A 26082-nucleotide genomic window follows, 5' to 3' on the forward strand; every position below is an offset into this window, starting at 1 on the left:
ACCTGTGCATCCAATAGGAAACAAGGGAGAGAGTACTGGGTTTGGGGAGAGGAGGTGGGGACAATCTAGGTAAGATTTGAAAAAATAATTACAGGCATACAGCACAAAAGGAAAGACTAAATAGAGCAAGATATAGTAATTAACATGTCCTCTTTGGGGAATTTTTTTTTTTCATTTAGATGAAAATGAATCCTGACTGCCACAATATTTCATTTGGCAGGATATCAGGTAATTTATATTTCAAATATGATCTCATCATCAGTTCCATCTGTTGATACTAAGTGAACATTCATAATGCTTGAAACTCTGACTGGTAGAACACATACCTAAAAATCAAAATCTTTGAATCTGAGACACACATACCAATGAAAACTGATAAGTGTGCTCTTATCTTGCATATGTTGTATACTCATTTTAAGTCTTCACTTTTCATCTACCAGCTCTCCATTCTAACTACAGGGACCAGAGCAGGGAGAAACAATAGGCAGATGCCAGAGAATGAGCTCAAATAAGTGTTAAACCTTTTTTTTGCTAATCTTCCGAAGATATATTTAGAGAGAGTGGAAGGGAGGGTGGAGGAGAGAGAGGGGAAAGAAACATCAATGTGAAAGAGACATACAGATTGGTTGCTTCCTGCACATGCGCTGGCTCGGGTATTGAACCCAAAACTCTGGTAGGTGCCCTTGACCAGGAATTGAACCCACGACCCTTCGGTGCAGGGGCTGAGACTCTAACCATTGAGCAACCGACCAGGGCACCTTCTTAAAGAGGACTAGCATATTTTTTTATGCTAAGTCACGGGGAGGGAAATAATTCGTTAAGGGGTTCTGATCCTAACCAATCCTTGTTTAAGGGCTATTCATAGATCCAAAGTATCTTTTCCCTTTCTCTCACATTTCATTTTATAACTGAAAGCTGTAAAAAGCGAAAGGTCATGTTGGCATGAAGAAGTCCTCTAAGTGCTGGATTCATAAATTTGCCACTTTATCCTTAACCCAGATACTAAGATCCGTGAAATCCCTTCTACATGCAGAAAATCTGGACCACGTACAGGGTAGAGGCTATCCAGTCCTCTCTGGAAGCCTGTCTCCAGCTAGCAAATACCCCTCCTTCCTCAGCAATCTTGGATGTACTTCTCAACCTCCAAGGCCCAACTCAAGTTGTTTCTATTTCATGGTATTTGTCCTTGTCCCATCCAGACAGATTTAACCAAACTCTCCCTTGGGCCAAACTTTTATCTTGAGGGCAATTATCATTATGGTTTTTAAACTAATTTACATTTGTGAGTTTGAATGCCTATCTCCTCTACTAGACTATGAATTTGAGCACACAGTGAAGTCTCTTGTAATGGGTCATTCAATTCACCCCCATTCAACATTATTCCCATGCTACAACAAGAGCTAAATAATGCCTTCCCTATATAATAAAAGCCTAGGTGGTGTCACGTGCGACATCATCACAAGATGGCTACCACAAGATGGCCTGCAGGGGAGGGCAGTTGGGGGTGACCAGGCCTGCAGGAGAGGACTATTGGGGGTGATCGGGCCAGCAGGGGAGGGCAGTTGGGGGAGATCAGGCCTGCAGGGGAGCAGTTAGGCATCAATCAGTCCAGCAGGAGAGCAGTTAGGGGGCGATCAGGCTGGCAGGCAGGTGAGCTGTTAGGAGCCAGCAGTCCCGGATTGTGAGAGGGATGTCTGACTGCCGGTTTAGGCAGGGATCGGGCCTGAACTGGCAGTCGGACATCCCCCAAAGGGTCCCAGATTGGAGAGGGTGCAGGCTGGGCTGAGGGACACCCTCCCCTGCACGAATTTTGTACACCAGGCCCCTAGTTTGCAATAATGGGTCCTCCATAAATATTTTTGCATTGTCATAACCAAAATCGCAGGTTTGGCTGCCTGCCACAAGGAAAGCCAAACTCATCAAACAGGTGCTGGTCCAAAAAGAAAGATGTTTATTCAAGCATAGCAACCTGGAGAACAGTGGACTTTCACTTCAAAGATCATTCCCCCTTCCTGTTCAAGCCCACTGTTCTTATAGAGATAAGGAGGGAGGGCTTTTTATCTACGCAATTATCTTGCTAGCTTTCCTGTGCTGGGACCCTGTCCATTCATCTTCCTATCTGTTTGCACACTTGGTGTAAGAACCTACCCCTGTGGCCATTGGGCCAATGGGGGAGCCTCCCAGACACTTCATCTTACTGTTGATGGTAACATTGTTCCTTTAACATCTTCTCTTGTGTAGTTGAACCAAAAAATGTTGTTGCTACCTTGTTCAAAGGGGGAGTCAAAACATATGTTCAAAATTAATTCTATCTATTGTGTAAAATTACCAAAAAGCATCTATGAAATTATTATTGATTACAGGTGGTACTGTATTTGGTTTTTGGTTTATCTTATTAAAAATGTGTCTAGAGCAATGTAATATTCTTCAGTAGAGAAACTTTGAGAGCTTATTCATCAAAGAAGGATGTTGCTACTTCCTGTTTTATTCAAGAACTATTTTAAAGGATCTTATTGTCCCAGGCCAAAAAAATGATTTGAAAATAGCCACTTTAATTTTTAAATTTATAAGCATCCACTGTATATTTTGGAACATAAAAATGTAGGTATAGAATCAGTGACTGCCTACATAATTAAAGGGAAGTAAAGGATGCTCTTAGTAACCACCTGTATTTTTTCCCCACTAGGATATTCAATACTTCAAGCTATTATGGAAAAAGCAGGACAAAATGGTTGGCATGTCAGCGCGATATGTGTGGAAAATTTTAATGATGTCAGCTATAGACAACTTCTAGAAGAACTGGATAGAAGACAAGAGAAGAAATTTGTCATAGACTGTGAGATAGAGAGGCTTCAAAACATATTAGAACAGGTAAGTCCTGGATTTTATACGATTATTAGCCTAGTTCTTATACTAAAAAAGCTGACCTTTGGTTTACTTGTCCCCATCAATATCTTCTTCCAACCATTAATTTGAAATGTGGAGTTAGGAAGTTTTCATTCTATGGTTTATCTCCAAGATTAAATAATAATCTGCTATTGCAAAGGCCATTTTGGTTTAGATCTCAAAGCAGGAAGGAGCACTATTTTTCAGACATTTTTAAGCTATACAGTAGACAGAGCCCTTTGTGAACCATCAAGATTTCTTGACCTCCTATTTTCATAAACATCAATTTTTTTCTTCTATATCTATATATTTTTTTTAATTTATCTTTATGGTTGAAAGTAATACAGATGTCCCCTTTTCCCCCCATTAACCCCTCCAACTTGCACTCTCCCCCGCGCCCCCACCAGCCATTCACCACACTATTATCTGTGGCCATGGGTTATGTGTACCTGCATATAAATTCTTTGGTTAATCTCTCCCCACCCACTCACCTAATTTTGAAGATTAATGCCATTCCATCTAAAATATTTGAATATTGTAATATTTGTGATGGTGTGCTTTTTCTAACCTTTAGAGGAATAGTTACATGAGAAATAACAACATGAATTAGTAAAGCAATGAAACAAAGCAAAATTAAGTGGCATAGGGTGCACAGCGTAATTTCTTCAAGATGTGTTAAATAAATACATTATCGCCATAAGAAAGGTGGTTTTCAACTCTCCGCATGAAGGAAGAATCCTTGAATAAAGCTTTTGAAATGTAATTTTTGGACCGGATTCTTTGTCTGCCAGAATCAAAGAATGAATCCACGGACAGAAAGTGGTATAGCAAAGGTGGAGTTTATTAAAGAACAAGTACAGACTCACACGTGGGGAGAGGGAAAGGGTCCCACTGAGTTCCTTTTCCTATGGCTTATAAAGGCTACAGATCCTGGTGCCTTGATATCCCCTCTGATTGGTCACTATTCCCTTAGACTGGTTACTATAGTAACTCCTGGGCTCAAAGGTAGAACCAAAAACCAAATACAGTACCACCCTCCTCCCTTATTGCTTTCCTATTCCCTTTGGGCTTTCTTCTTCTCCTGGATGAAGGGCTTCCTTCCCTTTATTTTGTAAATATAGACCTTTTTCTGTTCCCAGCTCCCTCATTCTATGGAAATGTACCTGTTGCAGCTTGTCAGCTTCCCTATTCTATGAAAATATACCTTCTGCTGCTCTGAAGCCCTGTGCTTGCTTCCTCCATGGTCTCCTTAATTTCTAAAATTTCCTAAACCTGTCCTATTTTACCCCTAAAATTCCTGTTTCACTTTCAATAAATATTTGTTGATTTGATTTGAAGGAAACTATAAAATAGAGCTTTGTCATTGTGTTAAATGATAGGAAAATATTGCCAAATAATGGATAGTATTTGTGTTCCCCCTAACCTGCATATCATGATGAAGCTTCGAAAAGCCTTATTTGGCCAAAATTGCAGTGAATGAATGCCATCTAGTGGTCTCAGAAATGTTTGCCTATATTCATCTACAATAATGAGTTGGCTAGACAATATTGCAGCATGATTTTTTTTATTAGTTTGCTATATATATTTTATCTACATAATTACATGATTTGATTTGTGGTAGTAAATTTACCAACTAAAAGGTTTATTTCTAATAATAACTTAAATATGCAACTATTCAAAACCAGCATGTGTTTTGGAGATTCCTCATTGTAAGAGGGCATTAAACCAGCTGCCTTATATTTCCTTCCTCAACTATATTAGAGCTTGTAAAAGTTAAAAATTTTTAAAAATATAGTATTTCTTTTAACGGTCTAGTAAAGCCAGAGCATACTGTAGAGGAAATGACAGTGTATTCACCTTCTGTCATCCTTTATAGAAGGAAGAAAAACCCTTGATTGAAGAAATATGTTCATATTATATTGGGAAATAATTCATTACAAACCTGTCCATTATCCAGGTTTATTCCTAAAATAGCCCAAAATTATTAAGATTGTCATTATTCAGGGTACATGAAATTTTTACTGTATATTTATGGAAACCAAGGAAAAACATTCTTTCTTACTTCAGCTCAAAGTTCCATACTTCCTCTCTCCCACTCCCGTCCGGATTGAGGGTGTGGATTGTTTGACCTGAACAACTGAGGCTTTGTAAATAGCTCCTCATGAAGCCCAGAGAGCAGTCCATTCTAAGACCTGCTGGTTGCCAAGTTCCTGTCCGAGCTTGAGAGACGCTCAGAAAGACCCTCCACATAGCACCTATGCTTCCAAGACTGTGTCTGGAGAAGGCAGCTGAGTGGCTAACGCACACTGACCCATTTCAGAGGCGTAGCTGGTTTCTCGGAAGAAAATAGGCACACCCGAGTGATTTGGATTAACTCTTTGAATAAGCCTTAACTAAGCTCTTGCTAAGGGAACTGGACATCTTAATTTTTCTTGTCATTTCAAAGAAATTATTTATTTTCTTTTACCCAACCTCATTGAGATATGAATTATGTATAACATTGTGTCAGTTTAAGATGTACAACATGATAATAAGATACCCTAATAATATATTGTGAAATGATTACCACAGTAGGATTAGTTAAAAATCCATTACTTCACATAATTATCATTTCTTTGGGTGGCTGAGGACATTTACGATCCATTTTCTCAGCAACTTTCAAGGATATAATACAGTGTTGTTAATAATAGTCACCATGCTGTACATTACAACCCCAGAACTTAGAAACCTTGAATGTCTACCTTTTCTATTTCTATTTTTCTTGCTGAATGCTAAAAGGTTTCTGTTCTATCATGATAGCATAGTGATAACGAGGCTAGTAATAGACATTTGTCCCTTTAAAATGCCTCTTAGGTATAACCCTCATCAATTATAGCAAAGTCTAGGATATTGTGAGAATATAATGTACTCTTAATTGTCATATAAAGTTTCTCTGTAAGAAAAGCTTATTTCTGGTTCTGCAAATGATTTTTACTATATATATATTCACTGTACCACTAAGCAAAATAACTTTTAATGTTTCTAGTTGTACCCCTGACTCATCTAAACACAAGAGCTAATCCAGATATTGTCAGGAATTTGTACATACATTTCCATAGCTCTGTGGTTCAACACCTTGAATAAATAGAGATAACATAGAAAACAACTTTAGACAATAAATCAAAGCATTTTTTTAAGTAAAATGCTAAGTAATATTGATCAGAAAAGTATTTTAAAAGAAGTAGCCCTCTCTCAGGAGATGGTGAAATTAATACTATGAAGATAAGGAGATATGTCAGTAAGTTTCTAGAAAGATGGGCATGCTTCATATCACAGTAGCATACTGTCAATAGTTACTTTTTGGACAATTCAATTTGTATCAATTTTAAAAACCATAATGTAAATAGCTCACACAATTTCCTCTCAAAATATGTTAATGAACAAAGGTAGTTAGAGAAACATTTCATCTTCTGTATGTTTTCCAAATCATTTTTATGCCATGAACTAATGCATTTTTATAAATGTACTAGAGGCCTGGTGCACAAAAATTCTTACACTCCGGGGGTGGGGGGGGGCAGGTCCCTCAGCCCGGCCTTCCCCCTCTTGCAGTCTGGGAGCCCTCAGGGGATGTCCGATTGATGGCGCAGAGGGCAGGCCTAAGCCACAGTCTGGCCTCCCTCTGCGGGAGGTGACAGGCAGGCCAATCAAGGGACAGGGCGGGTGAGTGACAGGCCCCGCCCCCCATCACCCCGCCACTGGTGGCCTCCCTCTGCAGCAGGTGACCAGGTGGGCCAATCAGGAGACGGCGCCGGCCAGCGAGTGGCCAGCCCCACCCTCCCCCCCCCCCACCCCCGATCGCCCCTCCACCACCGCTGGTCGCTGCTGCCCTCTTCATTGCCATCCCCTCCCTCTGCCCACTGGCATGTGCCTTGGCTGGCCTGGCACCGCCTGCTTGTCGATCCTGGCCCCCCACCAACTGGTTGTTTCGCCATTCAGTCAATTTGCATATTACGCTTTTATTACGTAGGGTTGCTTTTTAAAATAGCAGTTAACTATATTCTCGTTCAAACATTTCAAAACATGAGCTTCAAAACAATTATTTGAAATTATAGCTTAACGAATATTGATTTCTCTACCTTAAATTACACCATAGGAAAAAAAAATGGAAAAATTATATAAATATCCCTCACTGAGTTATTTAAAACAATAGAAACATAACAAAACTATGTTATAGTTTTGTCATTTTGTTTGCATCAGTCTTCAATAAAACAAATTTCATTTTTGGCTCTCAAAATCTAATGAGCAATTTGGTCCACTCCTCTGCAGAAAAACAACATTGAAAACTTATAGCTAAAAATATTTTTTAGTATTTGTTGAATTTTTTATCAATTATTGATAGAAAGAATCTCAAATTTTACTTAAATTAATATAATCAGTTGGACAATGGCATTATTCATTTCACCCCATTTTCTTGCTCTAACAATATGTCAATTATTTTATAGACTAGCTCATAATAGCTAAATTTAACTGGAAGCAAATGAATTGTTTTCATATCAAAATAAATGACTTATAGCTGGAGCCTTTCAAACATTATTTTATTTTTACAGATACCTATTAATTTTTAATCTTGAACCCGACTACTTGAAAAGAGTCCCTTCGTACTCTAATACCTTATCAATTGAACACTGAAGAAGCAGATTTTGATTTATAAGTTTAATCCAATAGCAAAAAAGCAACAAAAACTTGATCCTTATCTTTCTGGCATCTGGCATCAAACATTACTTGAACAAAATAGCACTTAAAATTAATGGTTGCTCACAAATTTACTCCATCATGAGAAAAACCTAAGGCCCTACAACTAGATTTCTATGTTCCTGTTTGTCAAGGAACTGTTTCTCTCATGAACATTCAACTCAACCTCTGAAACATGCAGTTGTCACAATGGGCAATGGTCTGGCTTGTACTCTTCTAATTCATTCTTTGATCAATTCACTTGTAGCCTTAAAATTATGATTTTTCAAAAAAAGATAAGTGTTCTCACTTGTTCAGAGATGAATAAGAAACCTTTAATTGTTTATTTTTAAAGTAAGTGAATCACCCTAACCGGTATGGCTCAGTGGATAGAGCGTCGGCCTGCAGACTGAAGGATCCCAGGTTCGATTGTGGTCGAGGGCATGTACCTTGGTTGTGGACACATCCCCAGTAGGGAGTGAGCAGGAGGCAGCTGATTGATGTTTCGCTCTCATCGATGTTTCTAACTCTCTATCCCTCTCCCTTCCTCTCTGTAAAAAATCAATAAAATATATATTTTTAAATAAAATAAATAAAAAAATAAAGTAAGTGAATCAGTTAACACAGGATTCTTCCTTCTTTTTTTTTATAGTAGACTTTTATGTTTTTATTGACTTTAGAGAGATAGAGATGAAGGGGGAGGGCGAGAAATATCTATGTGAGAGAGAAGCATCGCGCAGCTGCCTCCTGCACACTCTTAGTGGGAATGAAGCCCACAACCTGGGCATGTGCCCTGACCAGAAATCAAACCGGCAACCTTTTGGTCCATGGGACAATGCTCAACCAACTGAGCCACCCATCCATGGCTCATCTCCTTTCTTAGTTTAAATAAGGAGCATTGGACTGAGGTGATCTTGAAAAGTCTTGCTCACTCTAAAAGTTAATAATGTTATTTGCAATGAAGACTTCCTAATGATTGTGTGTGATCCTAAAGCAATTTATAATTTTACCCATGGGGTATTGCACCGAAGAGGAGCAAAAATAAAACCCCAGTCAAGTGGCATTTTATGTATATTCATTCATTCTACAAATACTTACTGAGTTCTCACTTTGTGTCAGGCACTGTGGTGCTCTGCTGAAGATAAAAGGATGAGCAACACGGATACATTTTCTGTTCTACTTAGTAACTCTTTTTTTTTTATTGCTTAAAGTATTACAAAGGGTATTACATATGTGTCCTTTTTTTCCCCCCGCCCTTGACAATCCCCTGGCCTCCCCTACCCCCCAGTGTCTTATGTCCATTGGTTATGCTTATATACATGCGTAAAAGTCCTTCGGTTGATCTCTTACCCCCCTACCTCCTGCCCCCCAACCCTCCCCGGCCTTCCCGCTGCAGTTTGACAATCTGTTTGAGGCAGCTCTGCCTCTGTATCTATTATTGTTCAAAAGTTTATAATGGTCTCTATTATCCATGAATGAGTGAGATCATGTGGTATTTTTCCATCATTGACTGACTTATTTCACTTAGCATAATACTCTCCAGTTCCATCCATGCCATTGCAAATGGTTAGAGTTCCTTCTTTTTTACAGCAGCATAGTATTCCATCGTGTAGATGTACCACGGTTTTCTAATCCATTCATCTATTGATGGGCACTTAGGCTGTTTCCAGATCTTAGCTATGGTGAATTGTGCTGCTATGAACATATGGGTGCATATATCCTTTCTGACTGGTGTTTCTGGTTTCTTGGGATATATTCCTAGAAGTGGGATCACAGGGTCAAATGGGAGTTCCATTTTTAGTTTTTTGAGGAAACTCCATACTGTCTTCCATAGTGGCTGCACTGGTCTGCATTCCCACCAGCAGTGCACAAGTGTTCCTTTTTCTCCACATCCTCTCCAGCACTTGTCATTTATTGATTTGTTGATGATAGCCAGTCTGATAGGTGTGAGATGGTACCTCATTGTTGTTTTGATTTGCAACTCTGAGATGATTAGTGACTTTGAGCATGTTTTCATATGTCTCTTGGCTTTCTGAATGTCCTCTTTTGAAAGGTGTTTATTTAGGTCCTTTGCCCATTTTTTTATTGGATTGTTTATCTTCCTTTTGCTAAATTGTATGAGTTCCCTATAAATTTTGGAGATTAGGCCCTTATCAGATATTACATTGGCAAATATGTTTTCCCACGCAGTGGGTTTTCTCGTTATTTTGTTGATGGTTTCTTTTGCTGTGCAGAAGCTTTTTATTTTGATGTAGTCCCATTTGTTCATTTTCTCTATAGTTTCAAGTGCCCTAGGAGCTGTATCAGTGAAGAAATTGCTTCGGCATATCTCTGAAATTTTGTTGCCTTTGGATTCTTCTAGAATTTTTATGGTTTCCTGTCGTACATTTAAGTCCTTTATCCATTTTGAGTTTATTTTTGTGTATGGTGTAAGTTGGTGATCTAGTTTCATTTTCTTGCATATATCTGTCCAATTTTCCCAACACCATTTATTGAAGAGACAACCTTGGCTCCATTGTATGTTCTTGCCTCCTTTGTCAAATATTAATTGAGCATATTGGTTCGGGCCGATTTCTGGGCTCTCTATTCTATTCCATTGATCTATATGCCTGTTCTTGTGCCAGTACCAGGCAATTTTGAGAACAGTGGCTTTGTAATACATCTTGATATCTGGTATTGAGATCCCACCTACTTTGTTCTTTCTCAGGATTGTTGCAGCTATTCAGGGTCTTTTTTTATTCCAGATGAATTTTTGGAGAGTTCGTTCTAGATCTGTGAAGTATGCCGTTGGTATTTTAATGGGAAGTGCGTTGAATTTATAGATTGCTTTGGGTAGTATGAACATTTTAATGATGTTGATTCTACCAATCCATGAACACGGTATGTTCTTCCATTTGTTTATGTCTTCCTCTATCTTTTTTTTCAAAGTCCTGTAGTTTTCTGAGTAGAGGTCTTTTACCTCTTTAGTTAAGTTTATTCCTAGGTAGCTTAATTTTTTTGGTGCGATGGTAAATGGGATTGTTTTTATAATCTCTCTTTCTGAAAGTTCACTATTGGTGTATAGAAATGCCTCAGATTTCTTGGGGTTAATTTTGTATCCTGCTACATTGCCAAATTCATGTATTAAGTCTAGTAGCTTTTTGATGGAGTCTCTAGTGTTTTGTATGTATAATATCATGTTGTCTGCAAATAAGGACAGTTTTACTTCCTCTTTTCCAATTTGGATGCCTTTTATTTCTTCTTCTTGTCTAATTGCAATGGCTAATACTTCTAGTACTATGTTGAACAGGAGTGGTGAGAGTGGGCATCCCTGTCTTGTTCCTGTTCTTAGGGGAAATGGTGTTAGTTTTTGTCCATTGTGATGTTGGCTGTGGGCCTGTCATATATGGCTTTTATTATGTTGAGGTATGATCCTTCTACTCCCATCTTGCTGAGAGTTTTTATCAAAAATGGGTGTTGAATTTTGTCAAATGCTTTTTCTGCATCAATTGATATGACCATGTGGTTTTTTTCTTTCAATTTGTTTATGTGATGTATCATGTTTATTGATTTGCGAATATTGTACCATCCTTGCATCCCTGGGATAAATCCTACTTGGTCATGGTGTATGATCTTTCTGATGTACTGTTGGATCCGATTTGCTAAGATTTGGTTGAGGATTTTGGTATCTAGTTAACTGTGGGTTAAGCAGAGAGCATTTGCTAAAATACTACTAAAATAAATGTATCCTCTCCTTTGGAAATACAGTGTATAGAAAGTTATCAACAATTTCATATTGCTGCAGGGATTTTGCTCTGAGTGCCAGTTCTTGTTGGATAGATGATGACATTAAAGGTAGTAGATAGAGAACTGGAGTTATATTGTCCCTGGGACATAGCATAGATGTTTCTAAGGAATGTAACTGAATAAACAAAGCAGACATGAGGTGAAGATGGCAAGAAGTGACCTTAGAGCATGAAATAGCTGTTTATCAAAAGAATGGAGAAAGCCTGGCCAGTATGGCTTAGTGGTTGAGCTTCAACCTGTGAATCATGGTTTGATTCCCTGTCAGGGCACATGCCCGGGTTTCAGGCTCAATCCTCAGTAGGGGGCGTGCAGGAGGCAGCTGATCAATTATTCTCTCTCATCATTGATATTTCTATATCTCTCTCCCTCCCCCTTCCTCTCTCTGAAATAATTTTTTTTAAAAAAAAACTTTAGCCCTGATAGGTTTGGCTCAGTGGATAGAGTGTTGGCCTGCGGACTGAAAGGTCCCAGGTTCGGTTTCGTTCAAGGGCATGTACCTTGGTTGCGGGCACATCCCCAGTAGGAGGTTTGCAGGAGGCAGCTGATTGATGTTTCTAACTCTCTATCCCTCTCCCTTCCTCTCTATAAAAAGAATCAATAAAATATATATTTTTAAAAAACTTTCAAAAAGCAAAAAGAGGTAAGTGACAAAAAGGAACACCAAGAGAAATGCTAGCTTCAGTTTAAGTAGTCCTTATAGAAGAGACATGACCATCGGAGATAATAGCTTCAATTATTTGTATCAATTAGAGCAGGATTGAGCAACATACATCCTAATAGTAGGAATGAGCCAACAGCAGGAGATGGGACAACTCTGTACTTGACTCCTTATTTATTCATTCAACATCTATCTATGTACCAGACATCATTCCAGGCACTGCAGGCTGTAACAAGATGAGCAAAACATGGTCCCTATACCGGGAACTCACAAATATAAATAATTACTATGTGTTGGGTTCAGAAATAGAATCAGTACCAAATGTATCAGAAATCCAGAAGATGCAGTGATAAGTATAATCACAACAGTCAGAAATGCATCCTGGGGAGGGGGGGGTGGGAGTTAAAAAATGGAAAATGCACTGTATTTTCCCAGGAATGAAAAAAAGGTAGGAGTGTTCTAGACAGAAACTGCAAAGTCCAGGTAGCCTGAGGAAGTCCAGGAGATGAGTTCTGTGGGATAAGAATTGGGTGGAGGGCCAAGGTGAAGCTGTGAAGATTGGAAGTAGCAGGAAGGATTGATTGTATTGCATTCGTTTCGTGCTCTGCCTTTGCTGTTGAAATCTTCTCCCCATCAAAGCAGGGTCTATGTTTATCATTTACCAATATATTCCCAGTGATGAAAGGGGATCAAAAAATAATTGTGGAATAAATGAAAGTCTGAATGAGCTTCCCATGAAGACGCAGCCAGGACTTAAGGGAAGAGCACCCAGCAGCACTTGAAGTTTCTGGGGGTAAGCCCTCCATCGTCGGTGAAGCTTTCCTATCCAGACTCTCACTCTCCGGAGGTGATTGGAAATTCAGGTTTTCTAGAGTTCGTTGTATAGGCTGCAAAAAGCACAGGAGTTTTATTTCCATATATTAAAGCAACAATGAGTGAGATACAACGGGAACAAACCGGGCACTCAGATAAATTACTACAGCAAAGAAATCATCTGAGCAATTTCCCGCACTGCAGTGCTGGCAGCGCTTGCTGCTATTGCATCACCATAAAGCAACTTCTGCATAGGAGCTTGGCTAGGGCAGGAGCGGCAACAAAGTAAGGAGAAACTTAAAAGGCAGGAGGTTGTTTAAAAAGGGGGATTTTACGTCTTTAATCTTCCTTTTTTAGTTGAACTGATTTAAAGGTGCAAATCCCATTATGCACCGGGTTTGTTGTTTTCACAGAAAACAGAAACACCTTTACAGACTTCGGTCAGGCTGGTGCAAATGGGAATTAGTGGGCGTTATAAAGGCTTCCCTGGTGGTCTCTTAGCAACGATTACCATGGTTACAGCTATTCCTCATTTTCTTATAGAGTAAAAATGCTAAAATAAAAAGAAAAGTAAAGAAAGCAAAACATAAATTTTTTAAGAAGAAAAATATGGCCCTAGCTGGTTTGGCTCAGTGGATAGAGCGTCGGCCTGCAGACTGAAGGGACCCGGGTTCGATTCCGGTCAAGGGCATGTACCTTGGTTGCGGGCACATCCCCAGTAGGGAGTGTGCAGAAGGCAGCTGATCTATGTTTTTCTCTCATCGATGTTTCTAACTCTCTATCCCTCTCCCTTCCTCTTTGTAAAAAAATCAATAAAATATATTTTTTTAAAAAGAAGAAAAATATGGTTGTTAAATGCAAGTACTTTTATCTTAGAATTGTGAATTATAGGATTTAATTGTGTTCAACTAAATTTGTTTTAGTCGATGCTACAAGAACACTTATTAGAATAGTTGTCATTTTGTTGTTGACTCGAACATTCAAAAGCTCAGCTTCTTTTAAAAAGATAAAGGAAAATCTGCTTGGTAATTTTAGATATATAAAATAAATTAGTTTTTCTAGCCTTAAATAAAAATCAGCTGCACATACTTATGTACCATGGTTTAGGGATAGGTGAATAATAGTCCTCGTTAAATAGAAATAAAGAAGATAACTTCATAATTTATTTCAGTCGAATTTTGCAGCTGCTTTTTAAAAGTTTAAAAGGCAGTGAGATTAACAAAATGGAAGCCAAACATCCAACAGTGCCTTTGAGGATATTTTCTGAGTCTTGTAAGCATTATAAATATAACTACACCTTATAAATTCTAGGGAATTTATATTTAACAGTTTAGTAATTGAGTGTACTACCTGTTAGTAAATGAAGTGATGCATTTAGAGAGAGAATGGAACAAATTCATTCCTAATCCTCTCCTTGAGATTAACCACATCAACGTGCAGGACTTCTCTGCCAATTGTCTAGATTTTCTCTGAGCTCATATAAAACTGTTGCCAAGTTTAAGATCAGATTGAAGGAAATTAAAGCGGTGTCATTTTTACAAAAAAAGGGGGGGGGGATAAGTTTTACATAGTTTGTACATAGGAAGTTTACTTTCTATTTGAAGAGTCATATTTAACACATGATTGTTATAGTCTTCCAAAGTCCAGGCTGAAATTGTCTCTGTACTTGCCCTGTGTCCTTCCTTTAAGACAACAGAGCATATATTGGAAATACATATTGGGATATATATATATATATATATATATATATATATATATATATATGAATTTTATTTTTACAATCAGTTTTGTGCTGATTTTTTCTGATTGTTATCATATAAACTTTAAAGTCAAATATTCTAGTATAATAGAATGATATAATAATGCAAAAATTTTGCAAGTAACACAAGAGAAACAAATTCTCTTGTCTCTGCCCACCCCACCATTCATTTTCCTTTCTTACAAGTATGCACAACACTTACCCATTTGCTCATTTACTCAACAAACATTTATTCACTATCTACTAATTTTCAAGCACCATATATAAAGTTACATTGATTTCAATGTATCCCTTGAGGGAATTTCAATTGTAAAGGAGAACAGAGGAACACAAACAAATAATACAGCACCATGTGGTGAGGTGTACTAAAGATGAAAGCAAATTATCGAAAGACGAGTCAGCATTCCCAGGAAGAAAAGCTGGGAGAGCGCCCTCCAGGCGTGTTCAGAGAAGAGCTCCGGGAGGAAGCCTCCTGTGCAGGGCTGGAACCTCCAGTGCCGGGGGAGGAGAAGGCAGATGGCAGACAGGTTATGAAGGGCTCATAGGCTTTACCTGGGAGTTTTACATTCATCATAATATTTACATGTCATTGGAGGTTTTACATAGGATGGAATTTGTATTTTAAAAAGATAATTCCGTTGACAACATAGACAATGGACTGGAAGGGGGACATCCCTGTGACTAAGTGTACTAAATGAGCATATGTTCTTAATCTTTATACTTTATATTTATGTGTCATAGATAACAGCATGTAACTTTATGTATTTGATGTCTATGCAACAAATATTTATTCAGTGCTTATTATGGACCAGACACTGCTGTAAGCTCAGCAAATTCTCTGCCTCATGGAGCTTGTATTTTAGTGAGGGGGGCCACACAATAAAACAAATTATATATATACTAGAGGCCCAGTGCACAAATTTGTGCACCAGTGGGGTCCCTTGACCTGGCTTATGGGATCAGACTGAAACCAGTTCTCTGACATCCCCTGAGGGGTCCCGGATTTCGAGAGGGTGCAGGCCAGGCTGAGGGACCCCACCGGTGCACAATCAGGGCCAGGGAGGGATGCAGGAGGTTGGCCAGCTGGGAAGGGACTCCAGTCCCAATCGGCGGGTCCCCAGCAGCAAGCTAACTTACAGGTTGGAGCATCTGCCCCCTGGTGGTCAGTGTACATCGTAGCAACTGGTTGACCAGCCGACTGCCCCCTGCTGGTCAGTTCACATCATAGCGAGTGGTTTAGCAGCCTTAGCATATCATTAGCATATTATACTTTGACTAGAGGCCCGGTGCACAAAAATTTGTGCACTGGAGGGGGGGGTCCCTCAGCCCACTTTGCCCCCTATCACATACTGGGAGTCCTCAGGGGATGTCCTACTTCCTGCTCCCTGCTCCCCTTGGGGAGCGGGCCTAAGCCTCAAGGTCTGGCCTCCCTTTCTGGGAGGCAACCGGGCTGATCAGGGGAAGGCACCAACCCCATCACCCCGCTGCTGGAGCCACTGCCAGTCACCACAGCCACCAAGGTGTTTTCATCAACACGGATTCCAGTCCCTTCACCATGAAAAAAATGACAACTTCCTTTAGGCATTTTCAAGATGTGTCTTTCATAGGATATGACATTTCTTTATTATATTTTTTATCCTCACCTGAGGATATGTTTCCATTGATTTTTAGAGAATGTGGAAGAGAAAGTGAAAGACAGAGAGAAACATCAAAGTGAGAGAAACACTTTGATTGGTTGCCTCCTGCATGAGCCCTGACCTGGGCCCAGGCCAGGGAGGAGCCTGCAACCTAGGTACATGCCCTTAGTCAGAATTGAACCCAGACCCAGCAGTGGGCAGGCGAGGCATTATCCACTGAGCAAAACCAGCTAGGACAGAATATGACATTTCTTAACTCTCCGGCAGTGGACCTTCCTTTTTTTCTCCAGGAGTGTGGTAAAAAACCCTAGATCACCTATTTGGATTCTTATTACCCAAGTTACTAAGAATATTACCAGTGGCATACAGGGAGCTAAGCCAATGAGCGGCCAGAAAAGGTGTTTCCTCTGTAGTTCACACCAATTGCCGGCTTGGCCCCTGCCCAGGCCTAATGCCTCTGGCCGAGTCATTAGACCTGGGCAGGGGACCTCCAGCTCCCTCAATTGTTGGCTCAGCCCCTGCTCCCCATGATCGCTGGCTCTGCCCCTCTCCCCGCCATCACCAGCTCCCTCCCTGCTCCCCGCAATCGCTGGCTCCACCCCGGCACAGGCCTAATGCCTCTGGCTAAGGCCTTAAGCCTGGGCAGGGGACCCCCAGCTCCCACCTTGGCCGGCTCCCCCCCCCCCCCCGCTACTCGTGATCGCTGGCACTGCCCCTGCCCAGAGCTAACACCTCTGGCCAAGGAGTAAGGCCTGGGCAGGGGACTCCCAGCTCCCTATGATCGCCAACACTGCCCCTGCTCATGATCACTGGCTCCGCCCATGCCCTGGCCTAACGCCTCTGGCCAAGACATTAGGCCTGGGAAGTGGACCCCCCAGCCCCCCGCGATCTCCTGCTCAGCCCCTGCCTAGGCCTAATGCCTCTGACCGAGGCATTAGGCCTGGGCAGGGCACCCCCAGCTGCCCACGATCACTGACTCCACCCCTGCTCCCTGTGATGGCTGGTTCCACCCCTGCCCAGGCCTAAGGCCTCTCACCGAGGCCTTAGCCTGGGCAGGGGACCCTCAACTCTCTTTGATCACCAACTCCACCCCTGCTCGCAATAGCTGGCTCTGTCCATGCCTAGGCCTAACCCTCTGACTGAGGTGTTAGGACTGGGCAAGGGACCCCCAGCTCCCCACGATCTCCTTCTCTGCCCCTGCCTAGGCCTAATGCCTCTGGCAGAAGCATTAGGCATGGACAGGGGACCCACAGCTCCCCACCATTGCTGACTCTGCCCCTTCTCCCAGTGATGGCTGGCTCCACCCCTGCCCCGGACTAACGCCTCTGACCAAGGCAGGCGTGGGCAGAGGACCCCCAGCTCCCACCATCGCCTCCGCCCCTACCCAGACCTAATATCTCTGGCCAAGGGGTTAGGCCTGGGCAGGGGAACCCCAGCTCCCTATGATCACTGACTCTGCCCCTGCTCGCAATGGCTGGCTCCGCCCCTGCCCCGGCCTAACACCTCTGGCCAAGGCATTAGGCCTGGGCAGGGGGCCCCCAGCCCCCTGCAATCTCCCGCTCTGCCCCTGCCTAGGCCTAACGCCTCTGGCCAAGGTGTTAGGCCTGGGCAGGGGACCCCCAGCTCCCTATGATCGCCAACTCCGCCCCTGTCCCGGCCTAACACCTCTGGCCAAGGCATTAGGCCTGGGCAGGGGACACCCAGCCCCCTGGGATCTCCCGCTCTGCCCCTGCCTAGGCCTAATGCCTCTGACCTAGGCGTTAGGCCTGGGCAGGGGACCCCCAACTCCCATTGCTGGCTCCGCCCCTGCTTCCCATGATCACTGGCCGGGGGCGGGCAAAGGCACCGGGTTCTCCAATCACGGGGCAGGGCAAAGGCCTGCCCTGCCCCCTGGCTCTTGGCTGCCTCCTCGGCTTCTGATCACTGGCAGCGGCAGGCGGCTTCTTCCATCCTTCCCCTTTCGCCTCCCAGCATTGCACCTACATATGCAAATTAGCCGCCATCTTTGTTGGTGGTTAACCGCCATCCTAGTTAGTAGTTAATTTGCATATTGCCCTGATTAGCCAATGGGAAGGGTAGCGAAGTTATGGTTAATTACCATGTTTGTCTATTATTAGATAGGATTGGTTGAATGGCCCATCAGACAACCAGACACTTAGCATATTAGGCTTTTATTCTATAGGATATCCAAGTAGTAATAATGAGAAATTGTTTACTAAATGCATTTATTAAATGGATACTTTGCCAAACATCATTATATATACTTTACTTGGGCATTCATAGTCTCTATTATTTTTATTACGGTTTTGTGAAGTTTGATCTGACTGGGGTTTAAAAAAAACAACACAATCTATTTTTATACAGTTAACAGTATTGTCAGTCATTATGAATAATAGTCTTTAAATTTCTACTGTCTTATGTGATAATATGAGCAAAAGACCTACCCAGTGAAGTTGCTATGCTAATATTACATACCAACACCCAATAGGAGAATCCCATTTATTAGGGAGAGGTATATTTTTTTCTGCCTTTTCTCAGTCAGTTCTGACCTTTCATTTGTTTGTTTTTTAAAGTTATTTTGGAGTTAATCATTTGAACAAATGTGAAGCGTTTACTCAGAAAAGCTTTTACTCCTTTATTGAGACAGGATATCTGCTTATATCTACTTCCTCTCTCTGAAGCCACTTCATAGGAAGCTGGCCTCTCATACCAAATTGTCTGAAGTAGGACAGAACACATACATTTAAATGCAAAGAAAACACACTACTGCAATAAAAGAGAAATAACTCTGCATCCAAATGTCTTATGTATTTACTTAATCACAATTTCAACTGTTGAATATAACTACAAACATGCAAATTTAGAAACTCATGACCTAAAAAGTTACTAGCTGAAGTTGCAAAATAGTGAGGTGCTACCACAAAAATTATGGACAGAATTTATCTTAAATATGCTTCAGGGTTTAGATTGTGTCTTTTCTGTGGGTACAAATGATCAACACTGAGGAGAAATAAGAACATGCCATTAAAACGACTAATGCTTGAAATGTACGTTAAAGCTAAGGAAAGATGTGAGTGAAGATAATGCTATAGGAAGGATGACCTTAACCAACCTTAAAAAACTGTTGTACAGAACTGCACACTCTATCTGGCTGTTGGGAGTTAGTGTACTTTAGTATGTTAAAATCTCTAAAAACTTTTATAGCAAAAAAATTCTTAAATCTTATTTAACCCAGTGTTAACTGCAAATGTGATCACAGGACATTTTACAATCACCTCTTAACAATTTATTTGCTTAGAAATATGCCCCCTCAAATTTTCTGTATAAGCCAAGTTATTTTTCTGTATAAGCCAGCAATGACATACCCAATCAGGAATATCTCAAGAAATGTGATATTCGGATTGATAGAAAGTTAACTCTATGTCCTACCGTTTACAGAGTTCCCATTTTCAAAGAGAACATCATAAAATGTATTGAACACTGAATTATACTATACATAGTTGAACTTTTTTTTCTTATTTTTTTAAAATATATTTTATTGATTTTACAGAAAAGAAGGGAGAGGGATAGAGAGTTAGAATCATCGATGAGAGAGAAACATCGATTGACTGCCTCCTGCACGCCCCCTACTGGGGATGTGCCCGCAACCAAGGTACATGCCCTTCACGGGAATCGAACCTGGGACCCTTCAGTCCGCAGGCCGACGCTCTATCCACTGAGCCAAACCAGTCAGGGCCATAGTTGAACTTTTAATTGATCACTTTGAGCTTGTCACATAAATAAAATTATTTCTTTTATTGAGTTGGATTGGCATTAAATTTAGGATATGTACTTGAACTATCATTTTAAATATACACCTACTAAAATACAAGCTGTACAAAACTGAATTCAAATCATTTAAGCCTTTATGCTAATTAGCTTTGATATGTATATATAAAGAATTTTCAAACCTAGATGTGGATGAGTTACATTTTACCTCCTAATTCTCCATCTGTGTGCCCCTGACCCATTCTACTGCAAATTGGAATTAACAGTACCTTGCATATAAGCTGCTATTTACCTCCCTGTTCAGACAGGAGTTTATTTGAAGAGAAGGAACTGTATCTTATTTCATTATGAGAAATCTAGTTATTCTCATAAACAAGTTGGACATCATCAAATACTAATGTGATAAAGAGGTCACTCTCACATAGATCTGTTTTATTCATTTTACTCTTATGAGAGATAAATTAATATTGGTCAGAAACATGTCTTTTTTATTGCTATGGCCTAAGGAAGGCAATAGGGTACAATATAAAACATAAAAAAAATTGTACTCAAAAGACCTGGGCTAGAGTCCCAGCTTTATCACTTAATGCTTATTTTTATTTAATATGTTTGTTAATGAAAGCAGAGGATTAACCTCTTCACCTATATCGCATTAGGATGATTTTTATATTGCTTCTTGCAAGATGTCTTTACAATTAAAGAAGAGCATGCTTCTTGAATTCGTATCAAGCATCTTCTCAGATCGCAATGGCATAAAATTAGAAATCAACTACAATTTCTATCTTCTTGAATTTGAAGATACTTTGCCTATGTCCCAATTTATTACCTATCTTTGAAAATGTCCTGTGTTCACTTGAGAGGAATGTATATTCTGTAGCTTTGGGGTGAAATGTTTTAAAGATGTCAAATAATTTCATTTGATCTAGTGAGTCATATAGGATTTATATTTCTTTGCTGATTTTTTGCCTAGAGGATTTATCCAGTGATGTCAATGGGGTATTAAAGTCCCCTACTCTGATTGTATTGCTGTCAATATCTCCCTTGATACCTTCCAGAAGTTTTTTTACATATTTGAGTGCTCCTGTATTGGGTGCATATATGTTTACCAGAGTTATATCCTCTTGTTGAATTGCTCCCTTTAGTATTATGAAGTAGCCTTCCTTATCGATTGTGATGGCATTAACATTGAGGTCTATTTTATCAGATATAAGTATTGCTACCCCAGCTGTTTTTCTTCATGTTCATTTGCCTGAAAAATGTTTTCCATCCCTTCACTTTCAGTCTGTGTGATCCATTGTTCTGAGGTGAGTCTTGTAGACAGCAAATGTATGGGTCACATTTTCTGATCCATTCAGCCACCCTATGTCTTTTGATTGGAGCACTTAATCCATTTATGCTTACGGTTATTTTTGATAAGTACTTATTTGTAGCCATTTTTATTCTTTATGTCTGTGTTCCTTCTTCCCTTTCTATTTCTTCTTTTTACAACAGTCCCTTTTGCATGTCTGTATTGCTGGCTTGATGGTAATCAACTCCCTCAGCCTATTTTTGTCTGTGAAGCTCCTGATTTCCTCTTCAATTTGGAATAATAGCCTTGCTGGATAGAGTATTCTTGGATTCAGTCCCTTTCTTTGCATCACTTTGTATACTTCACTCCATCCCCTTCTGGCCTGATGTGCTTCTGTGGAGAAATCATTTGATAGTCTAATGGGAGATCCCTTGTCGGTAACTTTCCATCTCTTTCTTACAGCCCTTAAGATTCTCTCTTTGTCTTTAACATTTGCCATTATAATTATGGCATGTCATAGAATAGGACTTTTTGAGTTCATCTTGTTTGGGTCTCTCTGTGCTTGTGTGACCTTTTTTTTCCCCCCCAAGTTAGGGAAGTTTTCATTTCTTCAAACATGTTTTCTAATCCTTGCTCCTCTTCTTGTCCTTCTGGCACCCTTATTATACAGATTTTGCTTCATTTCATGTTGTCCCAAAGTTTACTTAAACTCTCCTCCTTCTTCCTAATTTTTTTCTCCAATTGCTGTTCAGATTGGGTATTATTTTTCTATCCTGTCTTTTAACTCACTGATTCCATCCACTGCTTCTTCTACCCTACTGTTGAAACCTTCCATTGTGTTATTGCAGCTATGTCATTCTTTATTTCCTCTTGATTCTTACACATGGCAAATTTCTCATCCAGCCTTTTGAACACCCTTATAATCGTTACTCTGAATTCTTTCTCTGGCAAATAGCTTGCCTCCATTTCATTTCATTCCTTTTCTGGTGATTCCTCATTCTTTCCCTTTGGGTATTGTTTCTTTGTTTCCCCATTTTTACTGTCTCTTTTGTATTAGTTTCTATGATATGTGAGTTGCGATCCCATTTTGGCCCTGGGCAACCTGCTTGAGGTCTGAGAAGTTGAAGCCCCTAGCAGTCCAATGTTCTGTGATTTCTTAGCCCAGAATCCAGGTCTGACTTAAGTCTCATGCCTTTGTTTCTGCTCTGAGTTGTATTCCTTTCCCCTATGGATCCAGCTCCTCTGTTTTCCACTGCAGGTGCTCGGGTGGGTGGGGACATGTGCATATTTCTTCTGGTGTGTGATTCCAGCAGGGTCCTGGTACACAGGATCAGGCACTTGGGGTCCTGGTATGTGGGGTCCTGAAGCATTGTGTCCAGCCACATGGGGACTGGGTGTGCAGGGGTCCCGGAAGCATCGATTCTAGACACTGTGACTGGGTGTGCTTGGTCCTGGTATGCAGGGTCTCTGAAGCTCCAGTTCTGGGTACAAGGACCTGGAACACAGTGTCTGTGGCCACAGTGTCCTGTCATGCTGGGTCCTGGCACACGGGGTGCTGGCACAGCGATCGGGTGCTGTCACATGGGGGTTCCTGAAGCGCCAGGTCCTGTGTATGGCAACTGGGTGCACGGGGTCCTGATGGTGGGGAGGTGAAACATGGGAAGTCTCTCTGACCTGCAATCACTACTGGGAGCCAGCAGCGAGGTAGGGGCCCCTCACTGCAGGGGTGGCAGGCAAGCAGCTCACTGCGCAGGTGCTTGGTGGTGGCAGGGGACAGTGTGGGTGTTGGTGTTGCTGCACTTCTGGCCTCTGTTGCACTCCCTTCAAGGTGGCATGGGCTCCTGGCTCAACCTCCCCAGCCTGGGAGTGCCCGCTGCAATAGCAAGGCATCCGCGTCCAGGAGAGCCCTTTCCGCCAGCCCCTGAGACTCCTGTGAGATCTAATGTCCCTCACTCACCCACACACAACACACACATGTACACACACGCCTCTCTCACTCCTTTACTCACACGCTCTCCCTCACTGCTGTCCTGCTGGCCACCATGTTCAATTCCAAGAATTATTTTTACTATTTGTATTAAAGCTGAATAAAGAAACAATAGCAAACCAGTACTAAAAATGGGTATCTTTAAAGAATATAAGAACGTGTGAAGGGGGACATCATGTTTCAGGAATATAAATAATTTATTAAATAAAGATACTGATTCATTCCTATTTCTCTATATAAGACAATAAACATTTTAAACCAAAGTTAGACATTCAAATAAAAATAAATTGCACAACTTGAGTTCCTGATTATACATAGAGATTAGGGACCCAGAATATAACAGATGAAAAGCTTGGGACAGGCAACAAAAGTGTGCTTTATGTTGTAGATTACACGACCACACTGGTAACTTATTTTACATTGGAAACTGTCTTGATTTGGTTTCCCCCAGAAGCAGGCCTTCAGACAAGGGTTTCTGTGTAATTAATTGATTTGTTAAGTGAAAAACACATTTGAGGCAGAGTGGAGAAATGCAGCCAATAAAATGTGCATTTATCTAGCAAATTACTATGGGTGAAAGGGGCTTAATCTCATGTGAAATTAGTGTAAACTAATTACTGGAGCTGGTGCAGAACCAGATGCCAGAATCATTTCACTGGTGGAGCAGGTATCTCTGCACCAGCTCGTCAGTTACTGTATGAGGCTGCTGAGGGGAAAGGGACTAATCCCCTGGCTCTCTGACCTGATCTCCCCACCACCACCCCACCCCCAAAGGCAAAGGGGGTTCTAGAAATCAGAGAAGACCCTGAGCTAAGGAAATTCAGGTGCTGACAGTTAGAAGTCGAGCAAGTACGCTTTGGATATGGTAAGAGGAAAAGCATGGGTAGTGTCTATTTACAGTGACTGACAACAGTCATAGCATTTTTAAGTCTGTATATGATTTTAGAGCCCAGAGAACTCTACCTCAACATCTTTTAGTGGCCATGAGCCAGCTCCTGCTGGGAAGTTCTGGTGAGAGAAAGATTGCTACTTTGAGAAGTAACCACTACCTTTATGGGCAATTCTCTTCTCTTCTCTTTCCCTTAGAAAAGAGTTTGTCCTAATTAGAAGCTTTTATAATTTCTAACATCTCCAAGTATAGAAGAGAATAAAAAGTACATATATACATATATACACATGTGTTTGTGCATATGTGTACTTCTTTCTCTTAAAATATTTGATGAGAGCTCTTATTTTCTATCTTCTCAAATCTCTTCTCACACTAAAAAGCAGCCTTAGTTCTGTTTGGTCTTGGCTCTTTACTTTCCTTTCCCTATCTGTGCATCACATGCTCCAAATTAAAGGTCCTTCTGTTATAAGATTGTAGTTTAAGTCCACAGCTTGTTTGCAAGAGCCCTGTGCCTTATGTTTTTCTTTTTATAAGAAAACTAACTAAACAAACTAATGTTTTGTTGTTTGTATATAATAAAATATTTTGAAGCATCTTTAAAATCATCATTCGGGGGACATTTGGGAGTTTGACATTTCTGGAGAAGAAAAGGATTAGTGAGAGTGACTGCCCTCATTACAATAAATGTCCAACATTTAACACCAAATAGGTAATACTGTTTTCTCCATGTCACTGAATTCTCGGTAACATGATAACTGGGAGAGGAATTTCCAGCTGACATGAAATCTAGTTAAAAAGGGAGACCCAGCCCTGGCTGGTGTGGCTCAGTTGGTTGAGCATCATCCCATGCATGGAGAGGTTGCTGGTTGTGTTCCCAGGCAGGGCACATGCCTGGGTTGCTGGTTCCATCCCTAGTAAGGACCGTGCAGGAGGCAGGTGATCAATGTTTCTCTCCTGTTGATCTCTCTCTCTCTCTCTCTCTCTCTCTCTCTCTCTCTCTCGCTGTCAAATCAATAAAAACATATTTTTAAAAAGGGAGGGAGCCGAAACCGGTTTGGCTCAGTGGATAGAGCGTCGGCCTGCAGATTGAAAGGTCCCAGGTTCGATTCCTGTCAAGGGCATGTACCTGGGTTGCGGGCATATCCCCAGTAGGAGATGTGCAGGAGGCAGCTGATCGATGTTTCTCTCTCATCGATGTTTCTAACTCTCATCTCTCTCCCTTCCTCTCTGTAAAAAATCAATAAAATATATTTTTAAAAAAAAGAAAAAAAAAAGGGAGGGAGACCAAAATTATTCATATTGTAATCGTGTGCCATTGCAGGCCTTCAGCTTGACGGCAGTGCTCAATATAACAATCACAGCTTCATAATAATAGTTTCAGGTAATACATATCAGCTCTATTCTCAAAAGAAATCTGAATACTGTATGAACCATTGATACATAAAGGATTAATATGAAATCTGATTGTGGATTGAAGACCAAACTTTATTCATTTTCAAGTCTCAAATTGATCATAATGTACTAGTGTTTATGACATTTATATTCTCATTAGCTTCTTTATTCATCTGCTCAATATTTAATAGGATCTATTCTCTCTTTAAAAAGTCCTTGTTCTCCCAATCAAATATTACCATCGTTCCTTAAAACCCACACCACTTCCTTTACTTTGCCTTCTATTGCAGTTATAATAAGCATCCTTGTAACAGCAGCACTGACTTACTTATCTTTATAATCCTTAAATTTTCTAACTGTAAACATATACATAAAAGACATTTACTGACCTACTTTTATGTAAAGGTCGTGGGTTTATTTTTCTCTAATTTTAATAAGTAAATAAAGGTTTAAAAGTCCCAGTCCCATTCATAAAAATAGATTATGCCATAATTTGTTAATAAAACAAT

The 26082-nt window shown here is 40.7% G+C and overlaps 1 protein-coding gene across 7 annotated transcripts in view; it reads left to right on the plus strand.

Moving 5' to 3' along the window:
* The window catches only part of GRIA4 (glutamate ionotropic receptor AMPA type subunit 4), a 433158-nt gene that overhangs the window by 296186 nt on the left and 110890 nt on the right, over positions 1 to 26082 (plus strand). For all 7 annotated transcript variants that reach the window (XM_059707932.1, XM_059707931.1, XM_059707930.1 and 4 more), the window contains one exon: positions 2687 to 2871. In XM_059707932.1, the coding sequence (XP_059563915.1) occupies positions 2687 to 2871 (185 nt within the window). The remainder of the gene's footprint in view (positions 1 to 2686; positions 2872 to 26082) is intronic.

This window comes from Myotis daubentonii, chromosome 9, assembly GCF_963259705.1.
Source record: "Myotis daubentonii chromosome 9, mMyoDau2.1, whole genome shotgun sequence".
Taxonomy (NCBI): Eukaryota; Metazoa; Chordata; class Mammalia; order Chiroptera; family Vespertilionidae; genus Myotis; species Myotis daubentonii.